Source organism: Sorex fumeus, unplaced genomic scaffold, assembly GCF_029834395.1.
Source record: "Sorex fumeus unplaced genomic scaffold, SorFum_2.1 ptg000028l, whole genome shotgun sequence".
Taxonomy (NCBI): Eukaryota; Metazoa; Chordata; class Mammalia; order Eulipotyphla; family Soricidae; genus Sorex; species Sorex fumeus.
The window spans coordinates 14,777,252-14,791,278 of NW_026606085.1; the positions used below are offsets into that span (position 1 = coordinate 14,777,252).

The window sequence follows — 14,027 nt, forward strand, 5'->3', positions numbered from 1 at the left end:
TCTGTGGATCTCATTCAAATCGAGAGGGACAGGGACGTGCAGAAATATGTCCCTCCTACAGGTGAGGAGGGGGCGCAGAGGTGAGGAGGTGGGGTGCAGAGGTGAGGAGGTAGAGCATAGAGGTGGGGCACACTGATTCCCTTCTCTGTGGGACAGACCCCCAATAACTTCCTCATGTGGCTGCCGTGAGAATTAAAGATTGGGGGTGACTGAGAAAGGGGACTTGGAGAGGCCTTCCACTTGCCGGGGTAGGGGCAGATGACATCCCTCCCACCACCCCTCGCGTGGGGTCCCAGGGGACTTCCCAGGAGTGGTGTCCAGGGAGAGATGAGGGGTCTGGGAAAGAGCCAGCAGGACGGAGGCTGAGGAGGGAGCATGGGAGGGGTGGCCGTCTGCGCCCCATCACCTGCCGTCACTGCGCCACTGTTGGTCTCTGTGCCAAGACAGGGGGGCTCACTGCCCCTCTGCCCCGCTGGGGGTGGGGGCCACTGTCAGGACTGATCACGCCCAGCTTTCCCCAGCCCCCTCTGCGCCTCGTCCCTTTCCGGGGCCAGGGTCCAGGAGAGCGTTTCCTCGGCCCTGCCGCCGTCGACAGCCTCCAGCCTCTCTGGAACGGACCACAGGCCTGCACGGGGTCCCCCCTTGGAGCTGGCTTTGCGGTCAGACAGCTGTAAGCGGTCCCCCGAGTCACACCCGAGTCTCATTAAAACGTGCCCCATAAATGTTAAAAAATTTACACATAAAAAAATTCTGTGCATGAAACTGGAACCGTACGTTTTACAGCCTCGGTCTGAAATCTTGCATAATATATAAAACCTCGGCCTGGCACTGGGGGCCCGTAAATCAGATCTTATAAAACAAAAAGATTTTACCTTTCAAAGGGGTTTGGGAAACTTGCAAATTTTACAAACTTTACCCACTGCCAGCCAGAGGTGTGGGCCACAATGTGGGCCTGGGTGGGGGAGATCCCTGGAGGCTGAGGACAGCCCTGGGGGAGCGGAAACCCAGCGGGTGGGAGGCTGAGGCGGGGTGGGGGGGGGGCGGCGAGGGCAGAGAGAGGAGGCAGGACAGGGACGGGGGTGGAGGAAAAGCTGCAGGGACGGAACCCGAGCTCCAGGAGCTGCTGTGTAGCCCAGCACCCTTGGGCACCAGCCCCGAAGACTCCCACCTCCGGGTCCCGGTCTGCACTATGCATTCGCGACTCTGCCTTCAGTGCTCCCAGATGCACTATGGACTCACGACTCTGCTCCCAGTGCTCCCAGAAGCACTATGGACTCGTGATTCTGCCCTCAGTGCTCCTAGACGAGCAGTGTGGGAAAGGCTGGTGAGGGCAGAGGACCATCCCGGATGCCTGCCCTCACCAGCATGTTTTTCTCAGGGGAGTCCGACTGGGGGACAAGGGGCTCCCATCAGAGATCTGCTCAGAGGAGAGGTGGAGGGTCCCTGCCCATGGCTGGCCCGGTCGCTCAAGGCTGCACGCAGGCTTTGCACGCCGGTGTCCGGGCTTCGCCCACATCACTGCACGGTCCCTCGGGCGCTGCTGAGCGCCACCCTAGGCCCAGACCCCGGAGTAGTGCCCAGAAGGTGGGCACCCCTTCATCAAGAGCACTGGGGATAAAACCCAAAACCCCAAAGGCACAGGGTCGGGGAGAGGGGCTGGGGAGGGGGTCCCAGGCCGAGGGAGGTCGGGGCCTGGTCAAGGGCCCCAGGCGAGACCAAGTTTTGGGGGTGCCCAGTGGGCTGCTGACAGCCCTGTCTGTGAAAGTCAACATCCAAGGGCACAGGCGAGCCGCCCTGGCACACACATATATAAAAAATAAATCTCTCAATTATCTCAGCTCATTTGCTTGGGGTCTCTCATTTTATGTCCCTGCTCCGCTGCGCAGTATATCTGTCCGGATAAAGAGTTACAGTCCGCTGGGCTACGTGCACGGGGTTGTAAAAAATACAGATGCCAAATTAACTGGCTGTGGCACTCGGCAGCTGATTGAGCTGATAATGACGCGATCTGACCTTTTTCTAATTTCTAATTATGTGCATCTCGGCAGGGCTGGTGACATGATTCTTGTTCTAATGACAGCCACCCCCCCGCCACCCCCCGCTGCCGATGGCCTCTTCACACGCCCCTCCTGGAGTAGGACCTGGACCACAAGGTGGGTGGCAGAGGGTACCGCTTGGCTCTCCAAGTCTAGCTTCACAGCAAACCCAGAGGTGAGATGCCCCTCAGCGCTGGGTAGACGGGGCTTCTGGACACCGGCAGGAGAAGGCCGTGTGGCCCTATGGCCATCAGGTGCCCTTGGCTACATGTGCAGGGCCCAGGGGTGTGGCCGGGTGAGCAGGTCTGACAGGCTGGGTGAGGGCCTGGGTGCGCGCTTAGCTCTGCCACGTGCAGACGGTTCATGGCCAGACCCGTAGGCCTGGGGCTCCTGGCTCCAAGGACTCACTTCTCCGCTGCTGTCCTGACGCTCTGACCAGCAACACTCACTGGAGCCCTGGGGAGCGGGGCACGGGTCAGGCTCTGCTCCGACCAACTGGGGATGACGAGGGGCACATCCCCCTGCCCCACCCCACAAAGGCCAGGGCTGATCCACCCTCAAACCATGGCCCCGGGTGTTGACTCTGCAGCGTCCTGGGGGGCCCTAATGGACCCCGTGAAGCCCCACTCGGCCCTGCAGGAAGCTGGAGCAGATGTCCACAACATGGGACAACCCCCAAGTCACTTCTGGCTGCTCTGCCATGTGCATGGTTGGGTGGGTGAGGGGCACATATGTGCATGTGTGTATACATGCATGTGTCGCCTCTTCTTTCCTTCCTTGGGGGCCACGTTTGCTTCTCTAGTGCTCTTGACCTCTGGGGCTTGTGAAGCTGTGAAACTAGGGGTGGGAGAAGTCAGCACCGTGACGGGTGCACGTGTGGGGATTGGAGGGCAGGGGTCCTAGTGCATAGTTGAGGGAGCCCCCGGAATGCGGAGACCCATTTCCAGACTGCCGAGATGAAGCACGTCCATGCTCCCTCACCCTCAGGAGGAACCCCTGGGCTAGACAGTCAAGTTCAGGTCCAGCCGTTCCGCCCCCAGGTCAGTCAGGGGCCCAGAAGGCGCCAGCCAGCCTGGTAGGCTCCCCGGGGGGGTGGGGGGAGGTCCCTAGGGCCTAGAATGCACGGCTAGGAAGCAGCTCTCAGAACCACACCCACACCATGGGAAAGTAACGCGGAGACCCACTACACTGGGTCATGGCCACAGAACTCCACCACACCACACTTAGTCACGGCCACGTGGAACCCCAACACACCACGGCCATGTGGAACCCCACCACATCACGCTTAGTCACGGCCCCACAGAACCCACCACGCTTAGGTTCCTCCATGCTTAGACTCTTTCACACTTAGACACAGCCACGCTTAGTCACGACAGTGCGGAACCCCCACTGTGCTTAGTCTCCGCAACACGGAACCCCACCACGCTCAGTCACGGCAATGCGGAACCCCACTATGCTTAGTGACTAAAGATGGGAGCCCTGAAGACTCAACCAGTAATAACCACTTCTGTGACTTCCCTGCTAAGGACTTTAGAGAGGGAATGTTGGGGCTGCTTAAGGAGCGCAGAGAAACATGGACCGAACAGTTGGCAAACACAAGAGGATGTGAGGGCAGAAATTAGGAAACAACAAGCAGAAACGACTAAACTTGGTGGGTGACATGAAAGTCTCACTGGAAGGTCTCAGCAACAGAGTAACAGCAGCTGAAGACCAACATCAGTGAACGCCAAGACGAGATGCAGCAAACCTCCAAAGAACAGCAGAAGATGGGAAAAGACTCAGAATACATGAACAGTAGGCAAGAGAGCTCTGGGCTGAACTTAAGAGGAATGACGTAAGAATCACGGGAGGACAGGAAGGTGACCCTCAGGAAGAAGCGACAGTCCAAGACATCATTCTGAGGGTGTCCCAGAGCTGGAGGGGGTAGGATGTGTCCTCATCAGAATGAGGAAAGTCATGGGGGGGGGAGAGAGAGAGAAAGAGAGAGAGAGAGAGACAGAGACAGAGAGAGAGAGAGAGAATACTGAAGGCACAAGATCAAAGAAAGAAATCACATACACAGGAGCACTGATAAGATGTACAGCAGATTTATCATACGAGCCCCAAGACAATGGCAGAACATAGTTTAAGAAAACTCAGTGAAATGAACACCTCACCAAGAACACTTTACCCAGCCAGACTCCCATTCAGATCTGGAACAAGATGCAACTTCATGGCTAAACAACAGCTAAGGACTGTCATAGATTCAAAACTATCTCCACAAGAAGAACTAAGAAACCTACTCCATGACACACAACAAACTTCTACAGAAAGATGGCACAAAACGCCACAACAATAAACTCACTCAATGTCAATGGCCTGAATGCACCAATTAAGAGACACAAGCAGGATAGATTAGAAAACTGAATCTAACCTTCTGCTACTTAAACACATTTGAATAGGAAGGGCAGACACAGACTCAAAGTCAAAGGTTGGAAGACAATATTTCAAGCAAACAACCCCCATAAAAAGGCTGGGGTGGCTGTACTGGTATCAGGTAACATCGACTTCAGGATAAAAAAGTTATAAGACTAAGAGAAACATTTCTTAATGATGAAAGGATGTACATCAGGAAGAATTCACACTCCTGAATCTATATGCACCGAAAGAGGGACCAGCAAAATACATAACACAACAGTTAACATACTTGAGGGAAGACATTGATAACATGGCCGACCTGAGTTCGATTCCTCTGTCCCTCTCGGAGAGCCCAGCAAGCTACCGAGAGTATCTCGCCCGCACGGCAGAGCCTGGCAAGCTCCCCGTGACGTATTCCATATGCCAAACACAGTAACAACAAAGTCTCCACTGGAGACGTTACTGGGCCCGCTGGAGCAACAGCACGATAATAGTTGGAGATTCCAACACCGCCCTATCACTACTTGATAAATCAACTAGACTAAAACTCAGCAAGGAAATACTGGACTTGTAGGAAGAAATGGAAGAGAGGGGACTTAGCAGAAATATACAGGGCTTTTAACCTCCCCCCACGCAGAATACACATTCTTCTCCAAGGCACACAGGACATTCTATGACAGACCACGTGCGAGGCCACGACACATACCTCCATAAAGTCAAGAGCATAGAAATCCTATCAACTATATTCTTAGATCATATTGCTCTGAAAATAGATGGTAACCACAAACAGAAACAGAGAAACAGCTGAAACACCTGGAACATTAAAAAAAAAAACAGTGGGTCAGAGAGGAAATCAGAAGATTCCTGAAAACAAATGAGAGTAAGGACATGAATTATCAGAATTTGTGGGACACAGCAAAAGCGGTGTTCAGAGGGAAGTTCATAGCTCTCCAAGTATTTATCAGGAAGGGTAACCTAACAGCACAGCTTGAGAAACTGGAAAATAACTCACAAGGTGAGTCCAAAGAAGACAGGAGGAAAACTATAATAAGACTGAGGGCAGAAATTAATGAATTGCAATCAAAGAAAAAAAAAAGATCAATGAAACCAACAGCTGGTTCTTTGAAAAAAATAAACAAGACTGATAAACCACAGCGGTAGGGTGTTTGCCTTACAAGCGGCCAACATGGCCAACCCGAGTTCGATTCCTCCGCCCCTCTCGGAGAGCCCGGCAAGCTACCGAGAGTATCTCGCCCGCACGGCAGAGCCTGGCAAGCTACCCATGACGTATTCAACATGCCAAACACAATAACAACAAGTCTCATGATGGAGACGTTACTGGGCCCGCTCGAGCAAATCGATGAACAACGGGAGGACCGTGACCGTGATAAACCACTAGCAAGATGCAGAGAGAGAGAAAGAGAGAGAGAGAGAGAGAGAGAGAGAGAGAACCTAATTAACTACATCAGAAATGAGAGGGATAGATACCACAAAAATCAAAGGATCATGGGCTGGAGTGCTAGCACAGTGGGTAGGGCGTTTGCCTTACATGTGGCCGACCCAGGTTCGATTCCCAGCATCCCATATGGTCCCCCGGGCACCGCCAGGAGTAATTTCTGAGTGCATGAGCCACGAGTAACCCCTGTGCATTGCCAAGTGTGACCCAAAAAGCAAAAGAAAAAAAAATTCAAAGGATCAGAGAGTACTTGATGCCATGAAACGAGAGAACCTATAAGAAATGGATAACTTCTTGAATTCCTTCTAGAACCTCCAAAGGCGGGACCAAGATGATGGGGAATACTTATCACTGTTAAGGAAATTGGAATGGTAACCAAAAGTCTTCCCTGAAGCAAAAGCCAGGGCCCGGGCGGATTCACTGGTGAGCGGTTCCAACCCCATAAGGAGACCCCTGCCAGGGCGGTCCACACCTCCCTGCTGCTACACAGGACCCCACGGAGCTCCGACCAACGCAGACCCCAGGCCCCAGCAAGCCATCAGGTGGGGCTCTGCATCTGAGAAGGGGGTGGAGGCCTGGGGGGGACTCACTGGTTTGGGGACCCTGGTCTATGGTATGGCTCTGCATTTTGGGATGGGCTCTGCTGCCCCCAACTCCCATGTGACTGGTGCTCCAGCCCTTCTAGCGAGGTGCAACCAGGCCTCGTGCCCCCATCTGCCAAGTGCACTCCCGTCTGCTGTGTGGTAGCATGTGCCAAGGGGTATCTTATTGCCACAGGGCCTGACTGGTCAGGACTGATGTGGCTCTCCCTGCTCCCACCCACCCTGCCACAGGAGCAGTCTTTGGGGTGGGGGGGCAAAGGGGGGTGGGCCTGGCCAGAGAGGGAAGCCAGGAAGGCATCCAGACGGACGCAAGGGCGATCTGCAGTGTGCGGGGTGGGGGTGCAGGGACTGAGGCTCTCTACCAGATTGTCCAGCTCCGGGTCATCGCTGAAGAAGGGCTTGTGCTCCTGCTCCTGCTGGTGGACGAAGTTCTCGATGTCCACGTCGAAGCTGGCCGAGGTGATGCATTCGGAGCCCTGCGTGGCCTGCTCGCACTTCTCAAACAGCAGCGTCAGGAGCGGGAAGAGGGGGTGCCTGCGGGGACAGGGAGAGCTCAGGCCAGGCCGCACCAGCCGCACCCCACGGGGACTTGCTTTACTCTTTGCTCAGAGCCGCAGGGGTGGGGAGGGGAGGGGGTCCCCATCGGGCAGGAGGAAGGTGACCAAGGGGCAAGGCAGAGTCTCGGCCACTTCATCTGTCTCGCTCACAGCCTCTGGGCTCCCGTCCTGCCCTCTTTTGGGGGGGGGTCACGCCTCGTCTTCACAGCCCCCACAGCACCCAAGGGAGGAAGCCCTGTGGTGTGTACCCCCGCCCCCCGAACCTGCAGCCCCACCACAGACCCCTGACTACCTGCTTCCCCTGACCGGGAAGCTTCCTGTCCAGAGCCCAGCAGAGAAGCATGGATATTTATGGACATGCGTGGACGTGTGTGTGTGTGCAGTACTGTGTCTGTTCCCATGAGGGCATGTCCCTGAGTCCTGGGGCACGTATGACCCACCATGCCCGTGTCCAGTCCCTGGGCTCAGCTCCACACATCCCTGTCTGCTCCCGGTCCTGCCCACAGCGCCTGAAACCTGCCCCCTGTTTCCCACTCAGCCTCACTGGCTGGCCCAGGAGGGTGTGTGCGGGCCCCGAGCCCCGGGACCTAACCCAGGGGTGTTCATCGTTCCCCAGCAGAACAGATGGCCCCAGAGCTGACCCAGGGCCACTATCACAGGGCATCAGGACCCCTGAAATAGGGCTGCTGTGTCCGGCCGCCACATGCACAATCCTGGTCACGTTAGTGCCAGGTTGATGGGCACAAAAGGCTCCTGGCTACCATTGGGGAAGGTCTGCAGAAGGCGCGGGAGGAGTGAGAGGAAAAACAGCCCACGTGCCCCTGGCACCATTCTAGAACGCCAGGAAATCCTGCCACCAGCCGACACGGGGTTTGTAGATAAAGGGGTGGGGAGGTCAGAGCCCCGCTCTAGGGTTCTAATAATTCCAGCCGGGGGCTGGAGCGATAGCACAGCGGGTAGGGTGTTTGCCTTATACGCGGCTGACCCGGGTTCGATTCCCAGCATCCCATATGGTCCCCCATCACTGCCACAAGTGATTCCTGAGTGCAGAGCCAGGAGGAACCCTGGTGCATGGCCAGGTGTGACCCAAAAAGAAAAAAAAATCCAGACAGAAAGGCAAAAGGTACTTAGCCCAACCGGCACTCAGGGCTACCCGCGGGCTTGGGGGGGGGAGCCCTGGACACCCACTCCCCACCTTGTTGAGAACTGACATGTCAACAGCTGGACCCACAGCTGTAGGAGAGGGAGAGGGGACCTGGGTCTTGGGCAGCCCTAACCTGCTAGAAAGATCTCCCCAGCCCTGCCGGAAGCGGCTGGGGGAACAATGGGTGAAGACAAAGAGGAAAGCAGGGGAAGGGGTTAAAGTCCGGCCTAAGTCTTCATTCGCAGCCACTAATACCGCCGCATATTATAGTCTAATCTAACCTGATCCCAGTTTAATGCGAGCCTCTCCTGGCCCTGAGCGGAATACCAAGGCGAGCCTCGGTGGCTGTAATTGAAGCAGAGCCCTGCAGTGGTTTCGCTGGGGGACATGAAAGGCAAATTCCAGACGGTGTTATGAATCACTGCGCCTTATGAACCTTCCTGCTCTCAGCAGATGCTGCTGCCATTTAAACAGCCACTAGATCAATTAGGAGTGAAAGGCACAAATCGGCACCGTACAAGGGCGCTAAATTACCAGGAACTAATAATCCGCAGCCCCGGACCAGCTGGTGGGGGCGCAGCCCCCGCCCCAACCTCCAGGCAGCCACCGGTCACCCCGCTTCCTTCCTGGCTGGGGGCGCGGGCTGGGGGGGGGGGTGGAACGGGCTATGTGCGCCTGCGCGGGTCAGAGTGTGCCCGGGCGGGAGGCAGCGCTGTGTGAGGGTGCAGGGTGTTGGCATGGAGTGCACACGGCCACGTCCCTGGGTCTGTGCTGTGTGCTGAGTGTGTGAGTGTGTGTGTGTGTGTGTTTCTGCATGTGTGTACACACGGCAGTGTTCCTGGGTCTGTGCTGTGTGTGTGTGTGTGTGTGCGCACGCGCGCACATGCACACACAACAGTGTCCCTGAATTTATGCACTATGTGTCTGTGTGGTGTGTGCACACACACTGGCAGCAGCAGTGAACAGAGTGTGCCCGTACCTTGTCAGCCTGCTGTGTGTGTGAGATGTGTGACACCCCCACTCTCTCATACACACTCACACACACATTCGCATATACATAACACTCTCACATGGAGTCATACACGCTTATATACTCACTACATACCCTCACTCACACTCCCAGTGCCCTGCAACACATTAGCACACTCACACATGCTCCCAGACGTGCTCTCACATACCCTCTCACACACCCACACAGCCACAACACTCATACGTGCTCATACACACTTTCTTACACACCTGATTTCGCAGATACTTTCACACTCCCTTATACACTGTCACAATGCTCACACACTTTTTCACATACCCTCCGTCACACACACATGCTCTCACAATGCTCTGTCACACACTGTCACAACACAAATGCTCACATTCCTTTTCACACACACATGCTCTCTCACACACTATCAAACACTGTCACATACTCCCTCTACACAGTCACAATGGTCACACTTCCTCACATACTCTTTCTTCTCTCTCACACACATGCTTACAGACATGCTCTCACATACCCTCTCATACATTCACACATACACACAGTCACAACACACACATGCTCACATGCACTTTCTCACATTCACAGTCACACACACTCACTCATACATACACACTCGTACACATTTATTCACACACACTTTCTCACACATATACTCACATCTACACATTCTCACACACTTATACTCATACACACATACATAATCACACTCACATATACACACTTTCACACACTCATGCACACACACACATGCTCACACACATTCACATATACATACATACACTCACATACACACACACACACACTCACACACACCTGTTCCCTGTTCCTCATGAGAAACAACCTGGCCGTGGGGCTGCCAGAGGCTCTTCCCGCAGACACACCCGCAGACACGACAGCACATCCCCAACCCCCAGGCCTCTGCTGCGGGTCTTCCTGTAGGCAGTGATGAAGGGAGGGAGCAGGTGGGCTGGCACCTGCCATCTGGGATGGAGAGCCCCTGCAGGCCCGTGTGGGTGGAGGTGCCAGTTGGGCCTGTCCTCCTTGGCCTTCCCCGAGCCTCAGTTTGTCCAGCTGGAAGATGGGCTGAGGGGCCTCCCCCTACCAGCTCTCTCCCAGGCTCCTCAGACCCTTCAAGGCCAGACGGGGGTGCTGCCACGGGGTGCCAGGGCCCAGGTGGTGCAGAACCAGACAGGCAGGCCGGCACCAGACCTCACTTCCAGAGCGCCGAGGGTATGTGACCTCCACGGGGCAGCCGCCTCCCTGCCGGTCCCGCTCCCTCTCCTGGCCCTACTCCTCAACACCCTCCTCCCTGCCCCCCGCCCCCCGCACACCGCCTCCCTCCTGACCGCCCCCTCCACCCCAATCTCTCTTAAGCCGTTCAAAATTTGGAGGAAATAAATCTCACGCACTAATTCAGCGCGAGTTTGAGCCTTGCCAGCGCAGAACAAATAAAAGGAGTGAACCGGCATGACATTTTACGGCAGGAGAGGTCGTTCCCAGCCACTAATAAAAAGGATTTGACACAGACTAATAAAGAGACATGAATTTCTCTAATGGCCTAATTTAGCACATTCAGCACTGTTCCCGGGCGCTGGGAGGGCGGGCGCGGGGCCCTGGACCCACTCGGGCTGGCAGCAGAAGGCGGGGACGGGGCAACGCTTCCCTCGTCCCCGCCCCGCCCCACTCCCCTCTCCTGGGCACCAGCTCGCAGTCCAGCGGTGCCTGTGAGGACCCCGAGAAATTAAGGCCAGAGCAGCTGAGGGAGGCGACTCCTGAAAGGGGCAATTCCTCCTGACATATTGGCTTTCCTGCCCACCGGGCAGGCTGGCCTGCAGTGGCCCCTGGGGGCCAGGATGCAGGGGGCCGCCATGCTGGGACAAGGGCTACGGTGCCCGCTGGGCTGGGGGTGGACCCTCTCCAACTGCAGAGAGGCCTCTCTGGATGGAGCCCACGCCCCGCTTCTGGAAACTTCCCGGGGGGGAGGGCGCGGTGGGGTGAGCACAGAAGGTGTCCAGCCCGCTGCCCAGGAGCCCACTGCCCTCTCCGGCTGCCCCTCCTCGGGACCCCGGGGGACTTGAATCTCCTCCAGCCTCCACTGGGTCCTTTGCTGCTCCAGACACTGCAGGAGGTGGAGAGGCCTCAAGCAGGAGCCAGGAGAGGCTGAGGCAGAGGCTGGGACGGGTGTGGGGTGGGGGGACAGGGCTGGGGGGACACGTCATATGCAGTGGGCGATGAACCCAAACCCTGGGACTCTGACCCGGGGAGCCGCCTCCGCTCCCCACGCTCCCAGCACCAGCCATGTGTGCGGGCTCAGGGCTGCCACCGTGCTCCACGGCCAACTGAATCCCCAGCCCCCTCAGCACGCCCCTTCCTCGGCCCCAGATTCTTCCTCCAGCTGGGTCAGGACAGGGTTCAGCCTCCCTCGTGGTCCCCCGGGGGGGGCGGGGTCAGACACACTTCAAAAGATTTGCAGGAAAAGGCCAGTGGGACCAGCGGCCTGGGCACGACCCCAGGGTCATCAGCCTGCTGGCCAGTGGGGACCTGACAGTCACTCACACTGGGGCCCCCACAAACTCTGGTAGCTCCAGTGGCCAAAGCCCCGCCCCCCCCATCCTAGAGATGCAGCCTGGTCTGGCCCCTCGACGCGTATTTCTAGTGCCAAGGTCAGAGGTCACTGGGAGCTGGGCGTCAGGGTGGGCCTCCAGCATGTGCCCCAACCCAGATGCATCCATTGGTCCCACCAGGGGGCTGTAGTGCGGCCCTGCCAGACAGATCCCACGAGAACGGGGTGGCCGGAGGGATGGTCGTGGACCCCCAGACTGTACCAGGCCCCCTTCCCCGGGCCGCGGTTCCCACGTCCCTTCCTACCCCGAGGCCACTGAGGACCTGCGCGGAGCTTGGCCCCCTGGACTTCATTTCCGGTCGAGGGCAAGAGGCCGCGGGTCTGTCCCAGCAATCACCAAGGGCCTGCGGGGGACCTGGGGGGGGCCACTCAGCGAGCGCCTCTGAGCCTCGGCCTCCTCTCACACAAGGGGGGCACCCCTTCCTGTGGACACCTCCCACGTGCAGCCTCCTTGGCGGGAAGCAGAGCCCGACCCATTACAGTGGACAAGGAGGATGATGATGAGGAGGAGGAGGAGGGAGAGGAGGATGAGGAGGAGAGGAGGACAAGAAGAGGAGGAAGAGAAGGAAGAGGAAGAGGAGGAGGGGGAGGAGGTGGAAGAGGAAGAGGAGGAGGTGGAAGAGGAAGAGGAGGAGGAGGTGGAAGAGGAGGAGGAGGAGGTGAAAGAGGAATAGGAGGAAGAGGAGGAGGAGGAGGAGGAGGGGGAGGAGGTGGAAGAGGAGGAGGAGGAGGAGGGGGAGGAGGGGGAGGAGGAGGAGGAGGTGGAAGAGGAGGAGGAGGAGGTGGAAGAGGAGGAGGAGGAAGAGGAGGAGCAGGAGGTGGTGGAAGAGGAAGAGGAGGAGGAGGAGGAGGAGGAGGTGGAAGAGGAGGAGGAGGAAGAGGAGGAGGAGGAGGAGGAGGAGGAGGAGGAAAGGGACCATCCAGCCCCACGCCTCGTGGCTGCCCCAGAAAGGTGCCGTGGCCTCCACATGCTAACGCTGACCTCCAGATCCTCCCGTCACCCTGCCCCCATCCCGAGCACCCATGGGCCCAGCTCCATGCCGGGCCCAGGGGGGGAGGCGCCGGCTATGGTGGAGTTCCGAGACGGATCCGCGTACGCCCCGGGACTTGGCTCAGCTTCTGCCATCTGGCAGCTTCACGCCGGCGCTGCCGGGAAGGCCCCGGCGTCGCCCCGCCCGGCCACTCCTCCCGTGGCAGCAGATGTAGGCGCAGCCCCAGCGCGGGGCTGGGGGTATTTTTGACTGGAGGTGTGACGTGGCGGCCCGCGCGGATATTTTTAGTCCTGCCCAGTGGGCGGTGCGCGTGCTCGGTTGCCGTGGAGAGGACTCCTAGGTGCTAAGTCGGAATCGCATCTGCCAGGGTTCCGGGGCTGGGCCCCGAGCCGGCCCTCAGCTCCCAGGGGCCGGCCCCCGGCTCTGCCTGCAGCGTCCCTCCCACCTGGCACTGAGAAACCAAACCGGACGGTCAGCCCAGCTCAGAGAGGCCAGGACGGGCTGCCCGGCCTCCCACGCACGCCGCCCCGGGCTGCAAGGAGCCGACCCTCGGGCAAGGGAAGGAAAAGTGTGTCCAAAGGCTGGGTAGCTCCCGAGCTTGGCTGTCCAGGAGACCAGCCGGGGGAGAGGAGGAGGAGGAGGAGGAAGAGGAGGAGGAAGAGGAGGAGGAGGAGGAGGAGGAGGAGGAGGAGGAGGAGGAGGAGGAAGGGAAGAACAAGGTGAAGGGGCCGGAGGGAAGGAAGGGGCGAGGGGCTGGAGCACTTCGGGGTGGGATGGGCAGTGCACACTCTGGCCTTCCGTCCACAGTAGGCAGTGGCTAGCGTCCACACCTGTGGCCCTTTAACCGGCAGGTGCTCTTCCATGTGCTCCTTCCTGTCAGTGTCTCGAGTACCCTTCCACGGGCCAGCAAGCAGTTGCCCCGTGGTGCAGTGGACATCATGGAGGGAGGAAGCCATGGACCCAAGTCTGCACACACAGACTCAATGCCGGGTGCGCTGGGTGCGTCCTCTCGCCCGTCTGCTCTCTGTGCGTCTGTGCTGGGGCCTCCAGGGCTGTGCCCAGGGGGGCCAGGGAGCCTCCGTGCACTCCTTCTGGAGCAGGCCAGACCCCAGGTGACAGGGACGCGGGAGGGAAGGCAGAGCTCCCCAGCTCCCTGCAGCCTGCCCTCCCCTGCCCGGTCCTCCGAGACCTCGGGAAGCCCCTGCCTCCCTCCCCTGCTCCCA

The 14,027-nt window shown here is 58.1% G+C and overlaps 1 protein-coding gene across 7 annotated transcripts in view; it reads right to left on the minus strand.

Moving 5' to 3' along the window:
• PKNOX2 (PBX/knotted 1 homeobox 2) overlaps nt 1-14,027 on the minus strand; it is a 137,350-nt gene that overhangs the window by 16,846 nt on the left and 106,477 nt on the right. For 5 of the 7 annotated variants that reach the window (XM_056115066.1, XM_056115063.1, XM_056115067.1 and 2 more), the window contains one exon: nt 6,854-7,025. The exons of the other annotated variants lie outside the window; for them this stretch is intronic. In XM_056115066.1, the coding sequence (XP_055971041.1) occupies nt 6,854-7,025 (172 nt within the window). The remainder of the gene's footprint in view (nt 1-6,853; nt 7,026-14,027) is intronic. 7 annotated transcript variants of the gene reach the window in all.